The sequence below is a fragment of the Mastigoproctus giganteus genome, chromosome 12, assembly GCF_048544385.1.
Source record: "Mastigoproctus giganteus isolate SK-2022 chromosome 12, ASM4854438v1, whole genome shotgun sequence".
NCBI lineage: Eukaryota > Metazoa > Arthropoda > Arachnida > Uropygi > Thelyphonidae > Mastigoproctus > Mastigoproctus giganteus.
In genome coordinates, this window is record NC_143586.1 from 125985610 (window position 1) to 126011325 (window position 25716).

Here is a 25716-nt window from a genome sequence, read left to right on the forward strand (position 1 = left end):
TATGCCTCTATCGTATGCCTCTACTAATGCTAATGCTAATTCTAATCTGTTCCAGGGAAAATAATGGAATCATTGGTTAAAGAAGTAATGCAGGACCATTTGGATTGGCATGCAATTATACTGCAATGTTGTTGTTGTTGTTATTTTGGTTTTTAGGAGCATTAGCAACTAAGGCCATATTGCTCCGAGGATATGTGGTGTTCATTTCCTGACCTTTCCGCATCCTCCGTATTTGGTGATCATGGGTTCGAACCCCGGTCTAATCAAGAAGCGTGTGCTACGCACTGCTGCTCCTGCCCACCTGGCTACGGAGGCGCCTTATACTGGAATCACAGCATGCATCTGTCAAGGGGGCTTGTGTCTAACCAACCTGATAGGTTGCTATGATGCAGTGAACAAGGAACTGGATGAAAAAATAATTTTGACAGTATCAAAGGCCTTCAGAAAGACAGTCCCCCCTCCCATGTAGAGGATGGGTTCCTTCCACAGGGGTGACCCTCTGTCTCTCTTTTATCTTCACCTTTTCTCCAACTCTTGAGCAATTAATTCAGTAGCTTAAATTTAACTTCTGCAGTGGTTAAAGTTTTGTCAACAGTTCAATTTGTGTAACATTTTATTAACATAAATTCTCTAATTATATTGTAAATTGAAATTTCATAATCATTCTAAAGTTCAAATGTTACTTAAATAATTGCTTAAAAGAGTTCCTACAAGATCCACTTACAATACAAAGTCCAAGGACATCGTGACTCAGATGGAAATGCTTGCTGGCATTTCCGCTATGAGTCACCACTTCGTCTGAATAGCCTGTGGCAAGCGTTCTAAGGCTGGCCTAGTAGACAATTGATGATTTTTTTTGTTGGAACCAGATGTAAGGAGCATACCAATCTCAAATTAGAACTTGGTGTTATGAGTAAAAATTTGAGTCACTTAAGAAACAAGTGTTTGGCTTGGAAACAAATGTAATTGGGAGCTTGTCATGAATGCAAGTATCTCGTGATCTGCCAAAGTGAAGCACTTCTGTTTCGAGTCCCAAAAAAGAAGAGTCAAGTGCAGACTACTCTGGCTGAAGGTGATCTAGTTTTATTGGGAGACCCTATTGTCAGAAAAGCTGGTATCATTTTTTTGTAATAAAGATAGGCAGTCCAGAACCAGAATGCATTTGTCAGAAGCAACAACTGATGATGTTACCAACAGACTGTCAGATTTTAAGGGAGGTAAAGAGAGCATTATATTCATGCGAGGAATAACAACATTAAATACACATGAACTGATGATCTGTTGGATAAATATAGAACTATGCTGAAAAAATTCCAGGAGTTAGGTCAGAATGCATATTTGTCTGCAAATTTTCCCAGACATGATAGGAGGGATTATATGCTGAAAGCCTTGTGGATTAACTCAAGACTTCAGGGTATCTGCAGGGCTCTATGGGCGGGGGGGGGGGGGGGGGGGGAGGTATCAGCATGGCATGCATTTGCAGGTAGAAGGAATCTATTTTGTAGAGAAGGTATTCATTTGAACAAGGACAATGCAAAGATTTTTGCCAGTATCATTGGGGGTTACCATATGGGTTCAGGGAAACTTCTAGTTAGTGGGGGGGGGAGAAGAGTAATTTAGATCAGAGTTTATCTGATGATATGGGTCAAAGTAAAGCTTACAGTCACCTCAAGATTTCCTGTTTTTTGCCACAACAGCCGATGCCAATAAGAATGTTCTCTGGGCAGCAACATTTCAAATGATGGAGAAGATAAAGCTTGGGATACAAACCTAAATAACTCCAAGGGGAGTGTAGGTTGAATCAAAATAGCCTACTAAGTTAGTTGAATCATGCTCAACTAACTTAATATGCTATTTTGACACAGTTACTCATGAGCTGAATTAGGGAATAATTTCAACATAGTTTATTTGGATTTTAGCAAAGCATTTGACTCTGTCCCTCATGACAGGTTACTGTATAAGCTTGAACAGGTTAGGATTACTGGTAAGATTCTAAGATGGATTGCTGGGTGGCTGCAGGACAGAAGGCAGATGGCTGTGATTAATGGATATTCTTCAGACTGGTGTAATGTCAGGAGTAGGACCACTGTTGGACCACTCTTTGTTTCTCATTTTCATTTTTCATAATTGACATTGATGAAGGAATAGTACGCATTATGACAAAATTTGCAGGTGATGTAAGATTAGCAGAGTCGTTAATGATCAGTCTGACTAGCAACACTGATTCAGGATGACTTGAACAGACTTCAAAGATAGTCAGAGAAATGGGAGGTGAGTTTTAATTCTGCTAAATGGAAGGTCTTACACTTGGGGAATAGCAACCCACAAATACACTTGGTGGGGTTGAATTAAAAACAGTGGAGGAAGGAAGGGATCTAGGAGTTACAATATGGGCAGATATAAAGTTTTCTTTATATCAGCAGCCAGGAAAGCCCATGGTGTCTGATTGATAATTTATCAAACACTATCCTGTACAGATAGGAGGTTATAATCACACTGTATAAGGCAATTGTAAGACCCCCATTTGAAATACTGTGTTCAGACCACATCTGAAAAAATACATTGAGCTTCTTGAAATGGTCCAAAGACGGGCAATTCAAATGGTGAGATGGGCAGAAGAATGACCATATGAGGAAAGACTCTGATTATGTGGGCTACAGAGCTTGGCAACCAAGCACCTCAGAGGTGATCTGATTATGGTTTATAAGGCTCTGAAAGGGATTAGTAAAATGAATGAAGGTGGAATTCTTACTGTTCTAACGAATTGGGGGTAACCCCCAGAGCCACATTACAATTAGCAACATACACTATTTTCTAAAGAATTCCAGAACTTGGGATCATTAAATTAAAATTACACCGGGGGGGGGGGTGTTGAGTTTTAGAGATGAAGTTTTCTTTTAGCCAATGAGTTGTTGATAGCTGGTACAAGTTGCCCTCGCAGGTAATTGAGGCTGATAGTTTGAATAAATTTGAAGGTCAACTGGATACTTACCTGTGTGAGGAGAGAAACATATAATTTGTGTTTTCTTATCTACTGGTTGGGGTTTTTTTTGCCAGTGCAGCAAAAGCCTGTGGCTTGCTTGCACTATAATGGTGAATACTATTACTATCATCCATTGCTCCTTTACAATAAAACTTCCAGAGTTTTTTTTTTTTTTAGGGCCCTCCAAGCAAGCTCGGGAACCATCCAGGATTTTCCCCAGCCAGAGACTTTATCTACTTCCAGCCTACAGCCTCGTGATAGTGGGGAGGGAGGGGGCAAAGGAAGGCTCAACCAGGGCTGGCCCCACAGTCAGAAAGAAGACCTGGTTAGATCCTCCATTATTCCTCTACTACCAAGGAGGTTGGCCAGGTGCAGATAAAGTCTCTGGCTGGGGAAAATTCAGGACATGTCTGATCTTGCCAGGAGAGTCCCTTAAAAAAACTCTAGAAGCTTTATTGGAAATAAGCATGGAAGTGATACTTCAAGTGTTGCAGAAAAAAAATAAAAGAATAAAGGAAAAAGAAGAAGAAGAATGAGAAAAGAAAAAAGAATAAAAGAAAGAAAATAAAAAGAACAAAAAATTTTTTTTTTCCCTCATTTCTGCATTCCTCCTTTGTAAGTCACCAAAACATGTGAGTTTTGTTCTGCATGATACACCAAATTGTTGTAGCCATGACTTGTCTTTCACCAAATTGTTGAATACAACAAATTGTCATGCGCCAACTTGTCACATACAACAAATTTTCGTACAATGAATTACTTAGTCCCTGACAGCAAATATCAGAGCAGGCACGTGTACAAGTACCACCTTTGAAGCGAAACAAATTGTATAGCGAATAATTAGGACAACTGAGATGAGTAGTGGTTGAGGCAACTAATAACTGGAATTCTGTCAAAAAAATAAGTGCCTTTGCAGATTGCAGCTGTAAATGGGCATCACTGAGATTAGAAGTGATATCTTTCATATCTTTTATGTTATATGAACATAAAACATATGAAACCAAAAAACAAGAAAAAAAGATATATGTTATATGAACTGTTCCTGATAAGCTGGGACTCTGGCATTCTTCTTTATATAGCTTTTAAGGAAGTTATATTTACCTGACATTAACGTTATAAGATTTTATCAAGTTTGCATTTTGCACTAATTGGGACTTCCTCCTCAGTAAAAGCATAAAAGGACACAAAAGATAACCAATGCAAGTGCGTATCTTATGATCAGTGCTTTCCAAAATATTCTTTCAAAATCAATGATCTGTAGTGTTAAAATAAGTATATTTGCAATTATTGTGTTCATCATATTCACCTTAGTATATTTATATAAATTTTCAAAACTGTGTTCCTGCACTTGGTGAAGCCTTTAAACTTTTATATCTCAATTTTTTTTTTTTTTTTTTTTTCACAGAACTATAGCCAAGAAGCATTAAGCCAAATGAAAAAATATATATAAATAAACTTTACACTTATTTTATTTTTAATTTACATTATGTATTTAAAGTATACCAGACACCCATAACATCCTGACTATATGAAAATATCTATTTTCAATTGTCATTATAAAAAGTAGTAAACAGAAAACTTGCATTCTTACAATATTCCTTAATTTGCAATAAACATTACATTAATATAATTCAAAAAACATAAAGAAACAAAAACAGTGGATTTATTATAGGCCCATGCTATAATGTTTTAGGTAATTTAACAAAACATATATAGGATGGTCCAAAAAAAAGTAAATGAATTAATTTAAAAAGAAAAAAAAAACATGGAATGGACAATCTGTGTTGTTTTTACTAAGGTATATTACAATGGTAAGTTAATGTGTTTTTCTTTGGCCACAAATAAAGTCAGAATGTTCTGTTTATATTCTGCACAACCATCAGCCTAGAGGAGTTTACAAATAATCATTTTAACAATGAACATATTCGTATTTAGTAATCGATGGGATCGAACCACAGTCACCTCAAATGTGCATGCTATCACAATCTTACATGGACCACTCAGCTATGTCAAGTTGTGATGCTACAATTCATCTTTATTCATCTACATCTACAGTTGATCTTTTTTTTTTCATCTTCTCAATCTTCAACCCATGCACAGTACTACAGGTTCTAATACCTCTGGTGTTTGGGGTTTTCATAAAAAAAAAAAAAAAATCCAATAAATTAATGTGCCTATGTAGAATCTGGTAATCTATTCTGGATCAGACCTTGTAATGCCAATAAACAAATCTACTGCTATATAAATTATATAATACAGAACTTTAAAAATTTTATATGAACCATTAGAAAAGTGCTTTATAAATCACCAATCTCAACCAAAAGTATCTCCAAAAATCTTTCCGTATCCTCTATTTTGTTATAATCACTATGTAAAATCAGTTGGTTCCAGATTTTTTAATATACTTTGGAATATTGTTAATGAAAGTTATGCTACTTGTCTCACTTTGGGTTAAGTTTGGAAATAAAATACACAGTCAGTTTCAAAACAGAAACCAAAAAATCCTTTTAAACATGAACTGTAACAAGTACTACATTGGTGTGCAAAATTTAAGGACCAGTCAGGTTTTCACCTGTAGCTTCTCATAGGAGTAGCTGGATATGGGAAAAGCATACGAAGGAACCTCACAAGATACAGAAATGATGAAGGAAACAACACCAACACAACAACAGAAATAAAACGGTACAGAGGGACTTGATTGAAAAATGGCAACATAGCACTGGCTGCCATGATACAGATGCATCACTGCCAAAGATGGAACAAAGGGAAGAGGTGGTCCTCAGTAGGAGATATGGCCACCGATAATGTCGATGAATGCTTTGCACTTCCTGTCCATACTTAGAACAATATTGTTGATAAGTTCTTGCGGTAACATCATCCATTCCTCTGTCAGTGCCATCTTTAGCTGGTGAAAATTTTCTGGTAGGTGTGGACAAGCCGCTAGGCGTCTCTCCAGAGCATCCCATATGTGTTCAATGGGATTTAGATCAATGGAATGGGCAGGCCAATCCATACGAACAATGTCCTCACTTTCAAAAAGCATATCAACAGCTGCAGTGTGATGGGGTGTGGCACTATCATCCATAAACACGAACTCAAGGCCAATGGCACCTCGGAACAGATGCACATGAGGAAAGATTACCTCAGTACAGTAGTATACACCAGTTACAGTACCGCCTTCCAGTATCTGGAGTTGTTGTTGTTGTATTTGGGTTTTCTGGCACAAGGGCCTCTTGGGCCATATTGTGCCTGTTCGATATTTGCTTATCACAAATTTCTCATGTTATTGTGATCATAGGCTATTATAGAGATTTATCTGTTTCAAATAAGTAAACAGTTCCTCCAAATTTGCATCATTGCCAAGAATCTGCAATAAGGTAATCGGTTCCTTCAAATGGGATAGGGATGTAAAGGTTGATTTTCTGGTAGTTGAAAGTTGGGGACATTCAATGAGAATATGATATATTGTCAACTGCGACTGGCACAACAAACACTGAGGAGGGTTCTCTCCCATAAGCAAATACAGATGAGTTGGATGTGAATGTCCAATGCGGAGCCTTGTTAGAATTACTTCTTGTCGCCTGCTTTTCCTGATACTAGATGTCCACAATTTTGGCTCTTTTTTTATCTGCAGTAGTTTATTATTTATTTGACAAATGAGAGGTCAGACCATTGCTTCCTACATGATGTTTCAATGATGGATTTGTAGTCGGTGTAGGGCACTGTTTGTTGCCTGGAAGTGCTTGAGTCAGGGTGTTTAGCGGTGGCGTCCGCTTGTTCATTACCTGGAATGCCTGCATGACTAGGTATCCAGCAGAAGGTAACCTTCTGGTTGGCTTTTTGACAGTAAAATAACTTGGACCGTATCTCTTTAAGAATCGGATGTGAGGGCGACATGGTAGTTTGAATGGCAGTGATTGCGCTTAAGGAGTCTGTATATATCAGAGATTGCTTTATACAGCTGTTGTGTATTCTATCTAGAGCTAGTTTAATTGCAAATAATTCTGCAGTATAGATAGTGCATTCCGTAGGAAGAGACACAGCAACTGAGAAGGCAGAAGAAACTGCTGCAGCACCAACGGCTGCATCTGTTTTGGAGTCATCAATATAGATAGGTACTTTATCTGAGTTTTCCAACAAATGAGTTTTATGGAGCTGTTGATAGTTTATATTTGCCAGAGAGGATTTTCCCCATCTTGAAAAGAAATTGTCGCAGAGAGGTGAGAATTCAGTCCAGGGAGTTTCAGGAGTAGCAAGGTCTTGGAATATGTTGTGAAATTTAAGATCCCAACTGATCGTGAGTTCTTGCAGTCGAATCCCTGTGGAGCGGTTTTCATTAGGCTTATTGTGATATAATTCAGCATATTGAGGATCACACAGGTACTGCCAGCTAGGGTGGAATGGCATGCTTTTAATTTTTGCTGCATAATTACACAATAAGGATTTTCTCCTGAGATGCAAAGGGGGTTCATTTGCCTCAATATACAGGCTGTGGACCGGAGATGTTCTGAAGGCTCCCACAGCTATCCTAAGAGCACTATGCTGTATGGTGTTCAGACGTAATAGTGAACTTTTCCTAGCGGAGTCATAGACAGGTGATCCATAATCTAATCGTGATCTTATTAAAGCTCTATACAGATGAAGGAGAGAGCTTCCGTCAGCACCCCAGGACTTAGCAGAGACTGCTCTCAGGATGTTCAGTATTTTAAGACATGTAGTTCGAAGGAAAGCAATATGGGAAGCAAAATTAAGTTTGGTATCGAAATATAACCCCAACAGACGGAAATTGTTAGTGACAGGAATCAGGTTGTTTTTTAAAAATATTTCTGGATCTGGGTGAAGTTTGTGTTTTTTACAAAAATGAACTGCACTAGATTTCTTTTCTGATAGGGAATAACCATTCCGCAATGCCCATGATTCAATTTTAGCGATGGAAATTTGGAGTTGTCTTTCAATGGTGTTCATGGTTTGGGATTGACAAGAAGCAACAAAGTGATCAGCGAACATATACGATTCTACTGTATTAGGTACATCCTGTGTCATGTTTGTAATTCTTATTGAAAATAACGTCAGACTAAGAATGGACCCCTGAGGAACATCCTCCTCTTGTTCAAATGATTTAGATAAATTGTTCATGTATCTAACCTGAAATGTTCTGTGGCATAGGAAGTTTTGTACAAAGTGGGGTAAATGACCTCTCAAGCCAAAAGAATGAAGATCTTGAAGTACACCGTATCGCCAGGTGTTATCGAAGGCTTTCTCAATATCAAGATTGATCATGACCAGATGTTGTCCCCTTATGAAGGCATTTCGGATGTTTGCTTCTGCTTTTATCATTACATCTAACGTGGACCGGTTCTTTCGAAACCCGTACTGATTGTTATTTTGCAAGTTGTTAGTTTCCAGGAACCACGTTAGCCGCCTGTGAACCATTTTTTCCAAGACTTTGCCTAAGCAGCTGGTCAGTGAAATCGGCTTGTAATTATGTGGAAAGCTGCGATCCTTTCCTGGCTCTGGAAAGGCTAGTATAATTGAGTGACGCCAGGAGTTTGGGTAAGTATTTTCTAGAAATATTCGATTGTAATATTTTAACAATGCCCTTTTTGTTCTGTTGTTTAGTTGGCTTATCATGACATAGTAGATCCCATCTGGACCAGCAGCACTACTGGAAGTTTTATTGAGCGCCCCTAAAAGTTCTATTAATGTAAATGGCTGGTTGTATGGGTGTGAAACTCTAGTGGAGAAATTGATCTTATGCTGCTCTGATGATTTTTTAATTTTCTGAAAGATTGGGTTGTAGGTGGATACGCCTGATATACTGGCAAATGATTCGGCTACGGCATTTGCAATTTCTGCCGGAGAGGACAACTCCTTTCCTTTCCAGTTTAATATTGAAGCTGGGGACTGGACATATTTGCCATCAATTGTTTGTATTTTCTTCCAGATGAGTCTTATATCTGTGTCCTTGTTTATACTAGAGGAAAAGCTAATCCATGCTTCTCTTTTTGCTTTCCTTCTTATTTGGCGGAACTTAGCTTTCATCCTTTTAAAACTAATTAGGTTACTGGTTGTGGGGAATTCGCGGAACAAATTCCAAGCCCTATTTTTTTCCTGTTTAGCATATGTACAATCCAGATTCCACCAGTAATTATTGTGTTTGTGTTTCCTAGGCAAGGACTTTGGTATTGTAGAGTTGGCAGCTTGTAATATTTGATTAGTTATATGTTGTGTGACATAATCTATGGGTTGAAGTTGAATTATTTCATCATCTAACTGAACATTTGAGGCATATTCATTCCAGTGTGCCCTACGAAATTTCCATTTGGAGCGACCCGACAAAGGGGAGTTTACCCGTGTTTGCAGCTTGCAGAGAATTGGTAGATGATCACTATTTAGTGGATTTTCAAGAACAGACCACTCCGTATTAGTACATATGGAGGGAGAGCAGATTGAAAGGTCTATTGCACTCATGGATCCTGTAGAAAAATTATATAAGTAGGCTGTCCAGTATTCAAAAGGGTAAGTTGGCACACATCGAGAAGATTTTCTATTTGTTTACCTCTTTTGTCGATTGTTGGAGATCCCCACAGCGAATGATGAGCAATGAAGTCTCCGAGCAAACAGAAAGGAGGTGGTAGCTGGTCTATTAGATTTTCTAGATTTTCTGAGGAGATTGAGGAATTTGGGGGAATATATATAGATGCTATTGTAATAGTCATGCCAATTTCTGCGCGCATTGCCACTACCTCAAAAGGAGTCTGAAGAGCAACAGGTTTAGATGGAATATTATTTCTAACAAGAACCGCCATGCCTCCACGGGCCGGCGAGTCGATACTTCTATCTCTTCTGAACATGGTATAATTCTTAATGGTAGGACACACTTGTGGATTTAAATAGGTTTCTTGTAGGGATATACATGCTGGTTCATAGCGGTTTACGAGATCATGCAAGTCATCTTTTGCATTACGAAAGCCTCTACAATTCCACTGAAGAATTCTTTCCATTATGCAATCTTGTTAGTTGTTTTTGCTTCTGACAGTTTTTTGGTTGTAGCTTGTTTATACCTCTCTATTTTTACTTTGTCTTTCTTAGGAAAGAAAGGACGTGTCGTGTCCATCTCATCAGTGCGTGGAGTTCTAAAATTCCATCATCTGAATTTTTCTGCTGATCAATATCCATTTCCGTTGAAATCTGTGGATGCACCATTGGGGTTTCTGTAGCTTTTGGTTTCATTGTTGACACATCGGCTGGAATGGAGATTGGAGTATTGCTGGCTTGTTCAGTTGTTTGTTGTGAAGGACACTGATTGGGAGAAGTGAGTATGGATCGTGCCCAATTCGCGATAGATGTATTAGGAGGAACTGTAACGTCTGTTTGGATACTTACTGATTGCACTTGTTTGGCAGCTGTGGCATACGTACGCTTTGGCTCCATTTTGATTATTTCTTTTCTCGCCTCTGAATAAGTGACTTTGTTTTCCACTTTATATTTCTGTATTTTTTTCCCTTGCTTCCATAGTTCGCATATTTTGGAGAAAGCTGGGTGATTACCTTTACAATTTGGGCAATGAGGAGTGGTAGCTTTGCAATCGGATTGGTTGTGGTCCTTCGATCCGCAGTTAGGACATATTGCCTCACCTCTACATGCAGTCTGAGAGTGTCCATATTTTTGGCACTTATAGCACCTGATTGGGTTTGGGATGTAGGGTCGGACACGGCAATGGAGATAGCCTGCTTTGACAGATGTTGGTAAGATGGGAGAGCTAAAAGTGAGGATTATGCTCCTTGTTGGAATGATAGTACCATCTTTACGAGTCATGATTCTCCTGGCTTGGATGACTCTTTGTTCTCGTAGCTCTTTGACTATTTCCTCCTCTGATACGGTTAATAAGTCCCATTCTGCAATTACTCCCTTGGAGGAATTTAAGGTGGCATGGGGAGTGACTTTTATTGGATGTCCGCCGAAAGTTGTCAGATTTAATAAGTTTGCAGAATGCTGGGATTTCATGGTCTCTACCAGAAGATCCCCAGACTGGAGTCGTCTTACTGATTTTGGTGAACCTGCGACAGCCTCTAAGCATTTTTGCACAAGGAATGGGGACAATTTACTCAAAGGCTGGTCTGACGTAGAGTGCAGTATGAGGAATGCTGGTATCTCCTCTTGAGGATTTGTTTTCAACCTCTTGGGTTGGGAAAAGTCATCGTCGGTGTGTTTTGTCGATAGTTTTGAGCTCGGAGGCTCTAAAGGTGGGAACGTATTGTTATCCATCTTTGCTCCTTTCAGTCCCGGGAGAGTGGATTTCTTCTCCCAGGTTACCGGCCCCACCACAGGGAGGCAGGAGCAGTGACGCTAGAGTGACCAAGTGGTATAAAAGTTAGTATATTAGTTTAAATGGAAAAAGAAAGGTGATTTGCCTTTCTGAAACTTAGTTACAGATCATAAGTCTAAGTTTACTAGTATTTAATGAAAACGTAAGAAAACTTTTTTAACTGAACAAAACTGCAGCTTCGAGAAAAACGCTCTAGAAATCACTGAGAATCGCTTGATCACTATAACGCTTGGCACCCGGGGCCTCTGGAGTTGTGTACGTCCATCCAAGATAATGCCTGCCCAGACGAGAACATCTCGACTGCCATATCGATCCCTTTCAGTGATGTTTGCAAGGTGATACTGTGTGCCAAACTCTCGCCAGATTAGCTGATATCCAGAATTGCTGCTGAGACTGAATCTACTCTCATCAGTAAAGAGTATCTTAAGTAAAGATGTTGTGGTTGTAACCTTTAGAAATAGTGTTGGTCCTTAAGTTTTGCACACCAGTGTATGTTGATGAGAAGACCTAAAGAATGAAGGTTTGAGAAATGGACTTTTATATATATGCAACAGCTAGGCTACCTTTCCTATGCAGAAAAACTAGGATACGTTGTAAAATGCAAAATTTTCCTTCAGCTGGATAGGAATGCAATTATACTGCAGCCACAACATGGATTTATTAAGGGGCAGTTTTGTCTAACCAATCTGATAGATTACTATGATGCAATGACCAGAGAGTTTAGAGTGTGTTTAGTGTCAAACAGCACCAGGGGCTTCCCTCATCTCTGCATACATCTCTGTATACATTGCGGGTGTGAAACAGAACAACGTCAATGCCAGAGGTTTAAAAGTGTATGGATGTTGTACATGTGTAGCGTCGTGTACCATTGTTCCTCTGGTCATTTAGCCACTGGGCTCCCAATGGGACCCAACGTTGTCCACACTCAGCCCCTGGAGGCAGACCAGGTACACCAATATTATAGTTATTTAACTCTGACAGGTCCTGCCACCTAATTTCCTGAGATTTCAGTGGCTAGGACCTTAAAAAAAAAAAAAAAAAAACGTTATAGATAGGGGTCAGCCAACAGGTTACTACTATTTATTAAGTTTTTGGGTGTAGGGCTCACGCAATTTAGAAATGATTCGGACACTAGTAATTGTAGTTAGAGAGAGGGGGGACTGAAGGCTGGGGGAAAAACAGAGATAAGGAGTCCATAGGGAAGATGACCCCCAAATCAGTAGAGCAGGCCCATGCCCCACCAGAGAGAAAAGAGGGGTGGCGTGGGGGAGAGACCAGGAATCACCCCCCCCATCCAGGGAGTGGAGACAAATGACCACGCAAGGCAGTGTGGCTAGGAAGGCCTAATGGCAGCATCTGAACTGTGCTATCAGTTGTGTCACTCCAAGTATTGTTTAGCACTATTCCAGCGGAGATTTACATGGGTTGAGGTAAAGTTCGTTACCTGGCAAAAAAGGTTTTGGGTAAACTTGTAAAAGGCACGTAGTGCTGCTCGTGTTCCAGAAGATGGTTTTCGTGATCCTGCAGAAGGTAATGAATCTGTGTAATGAGAATGCATCGGAGGTCTTTATAAAGCAGGCAAATGGTACATAAGGTGGTCCAGGTTTCCTGGGATCCACAGTTACATAGAGGGTTGTCTGTTGTATGGAAGGAAGTCAGTTTTGCATGAATGGAACTGTGCCCTGTGAGAAGGAAGGTGGTTTGTAGGCCCGGGGAAAACCATGTCGGGAATTTGGGATAAACTGTTTGGACTTCTGGAAGAAATTTTCGGGTTATGGCCCCCTTTGTAGACTCTGTCCACCTAGTCTGCCAGACCTGTGTTAAATGGGTGATAAGTCTCTTTTCTTCTGAGTCCTGTTGCTGAGTGGATCAGAGGTGAAGTCTAATATTGTGTCTGATTTTCCTTTGGAGAGTTGATAGAGTAGACCTGTGCAGACAATTTCTAGGTCTAAAGGTAGTACACCTGCTAGGATTTGCAGGGCATGTGTTGAGACTGTGTGAAAGCTTGTGTTATTGTTAGGAGGATAGAACGATGGATGGTTTCTAGCTTTCAGCGATTGACGATGGTCTGCGTCTTTGCGGATGCAATGACCAATGAACTGGATGCAAAAAATAATTTTAATATCATATACTTTGATTTCAGGAGGACAGCTTTTGATACTGTTGCACATAAAAGACTGCTGTATAAACTGGACTAATATTATCAGTGGAGTTCCCAAGGATTCAGTGCTGAGCCCATTGCTGTTTTCAATATTTATTAATAACAACGATGAAGGTATATTAGGGTTAATTACAAAGTTTTCAGATGATACAAAGGTTAGCAGGGTGGTTAAAGACAATAATGATGGTATGCAACTGCAACAAGATTTAGAAAAATTAGGTCAACAGGCTGAGGAATGGCAGTTGAAGTTTAACATTGACAAATGCAAGGTACTGCACATGGGTAGCAGTAACTCCAGAGTAACTCACCAACTGTGTGGTACTACACTCAGGGTAGTAGAGAATGAAAAAGACGTGGGGGTGATTGTGTAGTCAGACATTAAATTCTCTGAGCAGTGCAGACATCCTGCCAGGACAGCTCATTGGGTTTGTCAACGATATACAGAAACTTGGCCAGAAGGGATAAGGAGGTGATTAACCCTTTGTATAAGGCCTTAAGCCACATCTAGAGTATTGTATAAAGGTCTGGAGGCCTCACTCCAGGAAGGATGTAGATCTTCTAGAACAGGTGTATGTAGAGAATGGCAATCAGATTAGTGAAGGGAACAAAAGGGTGTTCTTACAAAGAAAGGCTTCAGTTCTGCAAATTACAGTGTCTGGAGACTAGGTACCTGCGGGGTGATCTGACAGGCATTTAAGGCCTCGAATGGATCAAGTAAGCTGAATGTGAACAGCATTCTTCCACTTGCGAGACTACACACATGAGGGGACATAAATTTAAGTTGAGGAAGGATGGTTGCAGGACAGGTGTGGAAGTTTACTTTCAGCCAGCGAGTGGTTGATCGTTGGAATGGGCATCCATCTGTTATTGTGGAAGAGGATGGTTTGAATAAATTCAAGGAAGAACTAGATAAATTCTTGGAGGGAAATTCAAGGAAATTCAAGGAAAATCGTTTTGAATCGTTTTGAATTCATAGCAAGGAAGGAAAATCGTTTTGAATATTTTTGTTAGATTCTTTTTAATTGCTTTAAATTGATTTTTAATTGTGTTAAATTGGTTTTTAATTATTTATATTTTACTCTAATGTAAGTTGTCGATTTTTTCGTTTTAATTTCTGGAGAGTATCATATGGAAGTGTTCTACGTACTATATTGAGGTAAACTCCTCTTATTATTTTACAAATATTAACCTATATATGGGAGACCATGGGTCAGCTGACCCTGTGGTTTCCACAAAGTACTGCCAAGTTGATAATTGGCTTCAACTATATGACAAGAATATGTCCTTCAAAGTGGAAATAGTCTGGAAGTTTTAATAGTCAGGACAGGACGTGTTGTGCATTTAATTAAGAAGCATATTAAATCTAAGGCAGTGCAGCCAGTAGATGTGGGTGGCCAGTGCAACACGTACTCAGTCTGGTGTGACATATGCACTGGGAAAACAAAAATCAGAGTAGAAGAGTGTTATAGGTCAAAAGACTGTGATCAGTAAACCGAACAGCTGTACAGAGAAATAAACTGGACCAGTAAATCAAAATGTGTTATAATGGGAAATTTTAACTTTCCAGATGTGGACTAGAATTTGTGGTTTGGTCACTTGCATTCTAGGAAGTCTTTTGTGGATTCATTGGATGACTGTTTTCTAAAACAGCATGTTAGAGAGGCAACAAAAGGAAGCATTACTCTTGATCTAGTTATCAGCAGCAATTCTTCATGCATTAAGAATCTGCAAGTAAAAGACCTACTAGGTGGCAGTGATCACAGTGTACTGATGTGAAATTAAAAGCATAAAGGGAAAGGCTTTTGCTTTCACAAGGGACTGATTCAGTATTCAGTTTTTAAATTCTATGCAGTGGAACCAACTGATGATGTTACCAACAGCAAATTCTAAATAGCATACTTCTACTCTCGTTTTTGTTTTCACAGTGCTTATGCTACAACAAACTGACTTAACATTGCACTCGCATGTCGACCGGATGCACTGCATTAGATTTAATATGCTTCTTAACAAGGGAATAATCCCCCACCACCTGTCCTATTTTCTCCTTCCAGTATACATTCTACTCCCCATATTCAAATTTAAGCAGTTTTCTGATCCACCTATCACTGTCTGGATATCATCAGCAAATATTCTTGCACTACTTCTATTTAAGTGTATCTATCCCTGTAAAAACAAACAAGCACAAACCATAATGAGAAAAATTATACCCCTTGCACAATCTCTCCAGCACCGAACTGATTGACAAAGCTCTCAACATGTACTTTCTCCTGTCGTGCTTGAGGAGAATTGCAGACACTTTCAAATTCAATCCTAATGTGACTTTTTCCCAACACTGACCTGTACTTGTTAAGTAAGTTATATTATCTCTTACTGATGTATTAATTAAGAGATATCCTAGCATTAGCATTAGTAGAGGCATTTGATGCAAGAAAGCAAGCTTATGCAGCATCAGCCAAAAAAAAAAAAAACAAAAACAAAAAAAAAAAAATAAATACATAAATAAATAAATAAAAAATAACCACTTCCACTTCACCCCTCTGTTCGTTCGAAATACCTGTCCAGCTGAGCCTTAAACTTATTTAGGCTATCAACTTACACAACAAGGGATGGAAGTCTATTCCAGCAACCAACCACCCCCTGGCTAAAGGCAAATTTCCTCACGTCTATCCTACATCTGTCTTTCCTCAATTTGAATTTATGCCCTCTCAGGTGATTATTCTGAGCAAGAGGAAGAATCCCATCAGCATTGAGCATGCTCAAACCATTCAAGGCTTTATACACCTCTATCAGATCACCTCGCCGGTGCCTAGTCTCCAGACACTGTAATTTGCAAAACGTAAGCCTTTCTTCGTAAGAGCACCCCTTTCTTCCATTCACTAATCTTGTTGCCCTTCTCTGTACTCGTTCCAGCATCTCTACATCCTTCTTGAAATGAGGCCTCCAGACCTGTATACAGTACTCTAGGTGCGGTCTGACCATTGCCTTATACAAGGGAATAATCACCTCCTTATCTCTGCTAGAAAAATTCCTATATATCATCGACAATACACCATGAGCTACTCTTGCAGCAAATCCTATTCTTAATATCATTAGTGCTAATGTGTACAACAATACCACCTTTTGTGCCCTTGAAAGATGACAGGACCAGGGTACGTCTGCTCTACAACTTCATCTACTTTTGACCCTGGAAGACATACCCTGGTCCTATTCCACCTATCTTTCTTGCACAATGTGTCCCAGCAAATAAAATCACTGACAATAACTGAATATTACATGAAGGTATATCACTAACAATAACTACTGATGAAGGTATATCACTAACAATAACTACTGATGAAGCTATATCATGCTTGACATCTAAGTATGCAGATGACACAAAGGTTGACAGGGTGGCTAAAGACAGTAATCAGACTGCAACAAGATCTAGAAAAATTAGGCAGATGGGCTGAGTTAGCTAAAATTTAATACTGACAAATGCAAAGTAATGCATATAGGTAACAGTAATCCCAGATTAATGTATAAACTGTTTTGTACTACACTCAGTATGGCGTAAAATGAAAAAGACTTCAAGGTAATTGTGAAGTCAGATATGAAGTTCCCTCAACAGTGCAAACAGGCTCCCAGGACAGTTCATGGGGTTTTGTCAATGGTATACAGGAAATTTGCTAGCAGAGATAAGGAGCTGATTATCTCATTGTACAAGGCAATGGTTAGGCCGCACTTGAGTATTGCACACAGGTCTGGAGGCCACATTTTAGGAAGGATGCAAATCTGCTGGAATGAATGCAAAGGGTAATGAGATTAGTGAAGGAAACAAAAGAGTGAACTTACCGAGGAAAGCTTCGGCCCAATTTGCATCATCTCGAGGTTAGGCACCTGGGAGGCAATCTGAGTGAGGTGTTTAGGACTTTGAATGGATTGAGCAAGCTCAATGCTGGTAGTATTCTTCCTCTTTCTCAGACTACACAAATGAGGAGACATAAATTCAAATTCAGGAATGTCAGTTTTTGCAGTATAGATGTGGAAGTTTGCCTTCAGCCAGACGATGGTCAATTGCTGGATAAAACATCCATCTGTTGTTGTGAAAGTGGATAGTTTGAATAAATTCAAGGAAGAATTAAACAAATTATTAAAGGTTATGTGAGATTTTTTTTTTCAGTGATGCTTTGTAAGTTTGCTTTCTTGTATTGTATCATTTGTGACTACTAATACTAAATAAGAAATTAACTGCCTTAAATTTTTCATTTGAATAACTGAGGCTAAGGTAAAGAAAGCCAACATGAGAACCATGGCAAACTACAGGAAACTTACTGGACAAACTGGTTTGCTACTACCGCAGTTTTTTCCTACACTCTAGGGGTTTTTTTTTTTTTTTTTTTGGTAGTTGGCGCATAGGCTTCTGTGGCCATAATGCACCTCCCAAGGTTTTTGCAATACTTTGATCCAAGCCCAAGGCAGGAATCAAACCCGCGATCTTTGGGTTGCCAGGCAGGCACTTTACCCACCCGGCTAGCCCGGTCGGTCGGCTCCACTCTAGGTAAACAGACGCCGTGTTTTATTGGTAGGGGCAGGAGAAGTCAAGAATGATATACTGATTGACACGTAGGCATGACAGACAATGTAATGATTAATTTTTTATAATTATTAAAATGAGATTACTGGAGTTCATGAATGTTTTTGCTATTAAAAAAACCACATTACTGATTTATTTTGTTTTTATATACAGGGTGATTCACTACCAGTGCAACAAACTTGCAGGAGGTGTAGGGGGCACAAAGACGAATCGGAATCACATAGCATTGCAGTGTCCGAAATGCCTTCGTCATGCAGTAGAGGATGTTGAACGGGAGGTTGCGTGTACAGCGATCCCACTGGAAGTCAGCATTTGCAAACCGGTTAACGAGGCAGTAGGATGGACGAGTATTCAAACGTTGAACTGGCCGACATGCACCTAGCGTATGGAGCTGCGGACTGTAACAGGCGCGCCACTCTGCGCTTGTACCAGGAACGTTTCCCCCTCAGGCATGCTCCTCATCATACGATTAAAATCGTATGATGAGAAGGTTACGTGAGAGTGGTTGTTTCACGAGAGGTACCATGAATCGAGAGCAAACGACGAGGATGCCAGACAATGAGGAGAATGTCCTATGTCTTGCAGAAGGCAATCTGAGTACGAGTACTCGAGCGATAGACCAACGATTGGGTATTTCCCAATCCACTGTATGGAGGATACTGTCAACAAACCAAATGAGTTCATACCATCTGCAAACCGTCCAATCACTGCAGATTATCCACTCCGGAGGACTTTTGCTACTTGGTTTCTTCAACAGAGTGCGGCAGGCAGCGCATTTGCTGCGTCCGTATTGTTCACAGATGAGGCAAGTTTCACAAGAGAGGGAACCTTCAATCAACATAACGCCCATTTTTGGACTTTGGAGAACCCCCATGGTATGCGAACACATGCAACTCAATGCCGTTTCTCTGTCAATGTTTGGGCCAGCATTGTTGGAGACCACCTCATTGGACCGTACCTTCTGTCCCCTCGTCTGGATGGTAGGGCATACTTGATCTTTCTAAAGCAAGTCCTGCCCGAACTTATTGAAGAAGCACATGTTCCTCAGTCGTTGCGCCACTCAATGTGGTTCCAGCATGATGGGGCTCCCCCACATTACACCAATGACGTCCGCCAACACCTAAACGTTACATTTGGACAGCACTGGATAGGTTGTGGTGGTCCAGTTCATTGGCCTGCTAGATCGCCAGACCTATCATGCCTGGACTTCTTCTGCTGGGGTCAAATGAAGACACTGGTGTACAAGACCCCCACTGATTTAGTTGAAGACCTTGTCGCTCGTATCTCTGTCGGGGAGATTCGAGACACGCCAGGAATCTTCCGGAACATTAGGGATTCCATGCGGTGGCGCTGTGAAGCCTGTGCGACTACTTCTGGTCAAACTTTCGAACCCCTTCTGTAGCATGGCTTTTTGCCAATGTAAAACTTGTCATTAAAATGATTTCTGTTACACTAACGAGTTGCTGTTTCTGTTCTTTTTCTTTGCTTCTTTGTTCACACAACCTCCCGCACGACAAAGGCATTTCAGACCCTGCAATGCTATGTGATTCCAATTCGTCTTTGTGCCCCCTACACCTCCCGCAAGTTTGTCGCACTGGTAGTGAATCACCCTGTATAGTTAAATTATGTTTAATTTAAAAATAAAACATTTTTAACTAATTTTATTTTTAATAAAAACATTTAAACTATTTTTAAAAAATTTTAAATTAAAACAGTATTACTATGTCATAGGTTCACTTAGCAGAAAAACTTGTGTTTTTCTACTTAGCAATCCTATGACCAGAGGTGTAACTAGGGTTGAGGGCACACAGGGTAAATAAATAAAAAAAAAAAAACTTGAAAACTGTTCTTTTGGAATTTTTGCATTTTTTAACCATAAAAAGGTGGTCCCCCAAATTTGGTGCCCAGGGCACACCCCCACGTCTTACCCTAGTTAAGCCACTGCCTATGACCACTTTTTTTATTATTATTTAATACCTAAAATTCAGGTAGAACTTATTTTTGGAATGTGCCAATATCTATACTTATCTTACTTTTGGGCCTTCATTTAATGGGTCCTGAAGTAATGGAGACTCTTGAGGATCAAAACAATATGTTCTATCTGCAACTCCTTCCTTTGGAGATTGTTCCATTCCTAATTAACATTTAAAGACATTTTAAAAGTAATAATAATATCAGAGGCCTAAAAGGGATTTTTAATTTCTAACTTCTGACATATACAAATTCAAACAAGTTATATCTTCAAATCTTCTAGGGTACTTCAATGCCTCTTAAAAAACAAAGGAGACTTTTTGTTGTTTTTTTCTCTCTCTTTGATATAATTTGAAATATTTCACAAAAGTGAAATTATAATATAATGTTATGATTATAATCTCATAATTAAGATCATGATAACCTCATAATAATATTATAATTATAATCTCATAATTAAGATCACATTGCTGAATGCACCTTTATTCAAAGTGATTAAGCATCTAAGTATGGTAAAAACCTTGCAATTTTACAGTTGTCACCCCATTCATGGCAAGCAGACATCTTGGTGGTGCTCTCCATAGTGATTAAAGAGAATTAGAGATTACAGGGGATTAGTAGGGGATTACAGGGGATTCGTTACAGCAATATTCAGAAGTCTGAATATTGCTTTTAAATAATCTATTTAGTATATTGTAAAATTTATTTTGATTTGTCATCATTGTATGGAGCGTGCCAATCTTAAGTTAAAATCTGATGCATTGCTTAGAACAAGTTGAGTCACTTAAAAAAATGGGCGCTTACCCTCAAGAATAATGTAACTGGGAGCTTGTCAGGGACTCAACACTCTAGGAACCTATATAGTGATGCACTCCGATTAGGGCCCCAGAACAGAATATCCAAGTGCAAACTACTCTGGTTCAAAAGGATTTAGTTCTATTGGGAGACTCCATTGTCAGGGAAACACAAAATATTTTTTATAATAAGAATATTGTTGTTGTTGTTTGGTTTTTAGGAGCATTAGCAACTAAGGCCATATTGCTCCGGGATATGCGGTGGTCATTCCCTGACCTTTCCACATCCTCCGTATTTGGTGGTGACAGGCTCGAACCCCGGTCTAATCAAGAAGCGTGTGCTACGCACTGTTGCTCCTTCCCACCTGGCTACGGAGGCGCCATAATAAGAATAGTGGACTAGAATCAGGGTATGTCTGCCAGAAGCAACAATTAGTGATGTCACCAACAGATTGTCAGATTTTTAGGGGGGGTAAAGAGAATATTATTATTCATGTGGAGACTAATGATATTAAGCACACACGATCTGATAATTTGTCAGACAAATATAGAATCATAACCTCAAGATTTCTTATTCGTTACAGCAACAGAACAAATTAGCAAATGTTTCAAATTAATGGATAGCTAATGTCAGGGAAACGAACATAAATAACTTTAAGGAGTGTGTCATGGTCATCATCATCATCAGCCATTTTCAATCCACTGCAGGTTGAAGGCCTCTCCAGCAACTTTCCAGTTCCTTCTGTTTTGAGCACTGGCCATCCATCTACTACCCACAAACTCATGAATTTCATCTATCCATCTCCGCCTTTGTTTTCCAGGTTTTCTTCTAGCTCCTTTTGGGTACCATTCTATTATTTTGTCTGTCTGTCTGTCTTCGAGCTATGTGTCCTGCCCAAGACCATTTTAGTTCTTTAGTTTTGATAAGAATGTCCTTTACTCGAGTTTGCTGCCTAATCCATGTGTTTCTCTTCTTATCTAACAGTCTGATTCCCAATATAATTCATTCCATTCTTCGCTGTGTAGTTCTCAGCATCTCTTCCATTCTTTTGGTGAGTGCCCAAGTTTCACTTCCATAAGTCATGGTGGGGAGTATACATTGGTTCATTATTTTACGTTTCAGACAAACTGGGATATTGCTCTTCAGCATGTACTATATTTCCTAAATGCTATCCATCCAAAATTTATTCTTCTCTTGACTTCTAGCCATTTATCATTATTACATCTAATAACTTGTCCAAGATAAGTATATGACTCCACCTTTTCAATTACTGCTCCTTCAATCATTATTTCTCTTTCTGTGGCATACTTTTTCATCGTTACTTTTGTTTTAGCCATATTCATCTTTAGTCCAAAATCCTTACTAACTGTGCATAACTGATTAAGATTTTCCTCTAATTCTTTGGGATCATGGCTTATGACCACAATGCCATCTGCAAATCGTAAATGGTTTAGGTACTCTCCGTTCACATTGACTCCTTTCTGCGACCAGTCTAATCTTCTGAAAGCTCTCATAATTATGCCTAACAGATTGCTTACTTCCTTTGCTGCCTCCTTTAATATAACTGAATAGATCCCATCCACCCCAGGTGCCTTTCTTGTGTTTATCTTCAACAATTTCTCCTCAACTTTACTCTCAGTTATTACAAGATTCTCTAGATTACTGCCAGAGTTGAATACACCTCTGGCATTCCCCTTGATGAATAACTCCTCATATGTGAATGTAGATGCAAAATATTGATTTAGTTTGTTACCTACCTGAGCAGGATCATGAACAGTTGAACCATCGATATCAAGTGGACCAATCTGATTCATCGCCTTTCTTCTAGAGTTTACATAAGTAAAGAACTCCTTGCTGTTTTTCTTTGCATCCCTTGCCAAAGATTTCTTGTAATCTGCCTTCGCCTGCCTAACCTCCTTTGTAACTTGGTTACAGATCAACTTATATCTATCATAGGCTTCTGTGTTACGTGTTAATTTGTATGTATCCCATGCATTTTTCTTCTCTGCCATATGTCTCATTAGTTCATCTGACATCCACTTAGGCCTAAACCTTGAACAATATTTCTCAGTTGGTATGTAAAGCCTAGTAGCTTCCAAGATAAGTTCTTTGAATGCTTCCCATTTTGAATTTGCTGTTGGTCCCACTGTATAGAATTTAAATACTGTCTCAGACCATCATAGTCGCCTTTACAAAAGCAATAACCCTTCCCTTTAACCCTGATGGTAGTTACCTCCTTGAGTAAATCCCACTTCAGCACACTGTGATCACTGCCACCTAGTGGTTCCTGTATCTGCAGATTCTTAATGCATGAAGAATCACTACTGATAATCAAATCAAGAGTATTGCTCCCTCTAGTTGCCTCCCGAACATGCTGATTTAGAAAACAATCATCCAATAAATTCACAAAAGCCTTGCTAGTTTGTGAGTGACCAACCCAAAAAATTCCAGTCAATATCTGTGAAATTAAAATCCCTCATTATAAGACTCTCTGATTTACTGGCCCACTCTATTTCCCTGTACAGTTTCTTATTATACTCATCAGAGTCATTAGGCCTATAGCACACTCCTACTCTCAATTTTAATCTCCCAATGCTTATGTCACACCAAACTGACTCGACACTGCACTGTCCAGCTATGTCGACTGGCTTCACTTCCTTGGATTTTATGTGTTTCTTAACTAATAGCATAACTCCTCCTCCCTATCCTGTCTATCCTTTCTGTAAACGTTGTACTCGCCAAATTCCAGTTCTGCATTACTTATATCTGTGTGACACAACATCTCTGATATCCCAACAATATCCGCCTTTGATGCTTTGAGCAATACCTCAAATTCATCAAATTTATTCACCAAACTCCTAGCATTGGTGTACACGCAAGTATACATGCACCTGTTCTTTTTCTTAGCTACCCTAACACAACCCATGTGTTTACTTCTGCCCCAATGACTCCCAGCAGTCAATGGACACTGCTCTTCATGGACAAATATTATTAGTGGAGTTCCCCAGGATTTGGTGCTGGTCCCATTGTTGTTTTGTGTATTCATCAATGATATTGATGAAGGTATATCAGGATTAATGACCAAGTTTGCAGATGATACAAAGGTTGGCAGGGTTGTTAATGATAATGGCAGTGTGCTACTGCAACATGACCTAAAAAAGTTAGGCAGTTGGGCCGATAAGTGGCAACTGAAGTTTAACATTGACAAATGCAAAGTACTGCATATGGGTAGAAGTAATCCCAGAGTTTACCTGTTACCCTCTAAGCCGGGGGCTTAGAGGGGAAAAAGGTATTCTGTGTGTTATCAAAAACTCAGTCTAAAACACTGATGGATCCAATATTACAGAAGATCTATTACAGAAGATTTAGAAGAAGTCCAGTTGACCTGCCTCCCTAAAATCCACTCATGCACACCTTCTCGATTGTAAGTCCTGTTCCATCACTTAGGTGGCAACGAATATGTAGAGTGGTTCTCTTCAAGACATCTGGTCAGCGTGAAGAGGAAAAGACCAAACCCTCCAGCATATGACAGCACGACGAAACAAATGGCCCTCAGACCCCATCGGCTTTCACTCCCCCTCTTATGGCAGCGAGTTGATAAGAGTGGAAGCAGAGGATGATAAGAATCTCTGGGTACGACCAGGCTGCATGGAAACTGAACTTGGCCTATTACAACGTAAGATCCTTCATCGGTGAAGACAGGATATTAGAACTGGAAAAGAAACTAGAAAATGTGAATTGCAATATCATCGTTTTGGCTGAAATAAGAAGAAATGAATCGTTTATAAGTTTATCAAGTGGAAATTTGCTGTACACCAATGGAAACAGAGAAAGGAGTGATGTAGATGGGTTTCTGATTAATAAAGATGTAAAAACCAACATTTTGGAATTCAAAAGTACATCACCAAGGGTGTCAAGACTAATACTCAAGATTTTTAAGAGGTACAAGCTAAAGGTTATAATGCTTTATGCACCAACATCGAGCCATGATGATGAAAAGGTTGAAGAAATGTACACCGAAATTGAGTCTTCTAGATGAGTAGAAAACCCACTACACTATTATTATGAGGGACTTCAATGATAAGGTTGAAAAAAGAGAAAACAATGCAGAAGAGTACAGAACAATAGGAAATTTTGGAATTGGTGAAAGAAATGAAAGAGGTGAAAGACTTGTGGAATTTGCAGGATCTCAAGGATTGTCAGTAATGAACACTTTTTTAAAGAAAAGGGTGAACAGAAAGTGGATATGGAAGAGTCCAAATGGATTAACAACTAATTAAATCGACTTCAACCTCACTAACAGAAGATAGATTTAGGCCTAAATGGATGTCAGATAAACTAATTAGACATGTGATAGAGAATAAAAATGCATGGGATACATATAAATTAACATGTGACACAGAAGCCTATGATAGATATAAGCTAGTCCATAACCAAGTTACAAAGGAGGTTAGGCAGGCGAAGACAGATTACAAGGCAAAGAAAAACAGAAAGAGTTCTTTACTTATGTAAACACCAGAAGGAAGGGAATGAATCAAATTGGTCCACTTGACATCGATGGTTCAACTCTTGATGATCCTGCTCAGGTAGCTAACAAACTGAATGAATATTTTGCATCAACATTCACACATGAGGAGTAATTCAGGGAGAGGAATGCCAGAGGTGTATTCAACTCTGGCGGTAAGCTAGATAATCTTGTAATAACTGAGAGTAAAGTGGAAGAGAAATTGTTGAAGATAAACACAAGAAAGGCACCTGGGGTGGATGGAATCTATCCAGTTATATTAAAGGAAGCAGCAAAGGAAGTAAGCAAACTCTTAGCCATAATTATGAGAGCTTCCCTGGACTCAAGTGAGGTACCCATGGACTGGAGATGTGCAAATGTGACCCCAATCCACAAAGAA

General features: G+C 39.3%; 1 protein-coding gene across 3 annotated transcripts in view; it reads right to left on the reverse strand.

Moving 5' to 3' along the window:
• The window catches only part of LOC150077402 (liprin-beta-1-like), a 400264-nt gene that overhangs the window by 161010 nt on the left and 213538 nt on the right, over window positions 1-25716 (reverse strand). For all 3 annotated transcript variants that reach the window (XM_090386092.1, XM_090386090.1, XM_090386091.1), the window contains exon 8: window positions 20080-20180. In XM_090386092.1, coding sequence (XP_090242218.1) covers window positions 20080-20180 — 101 coding nt within the window. The remainder of the gene's footprint in view (window positions 1-20079; window positions 20181-25716) is intronic.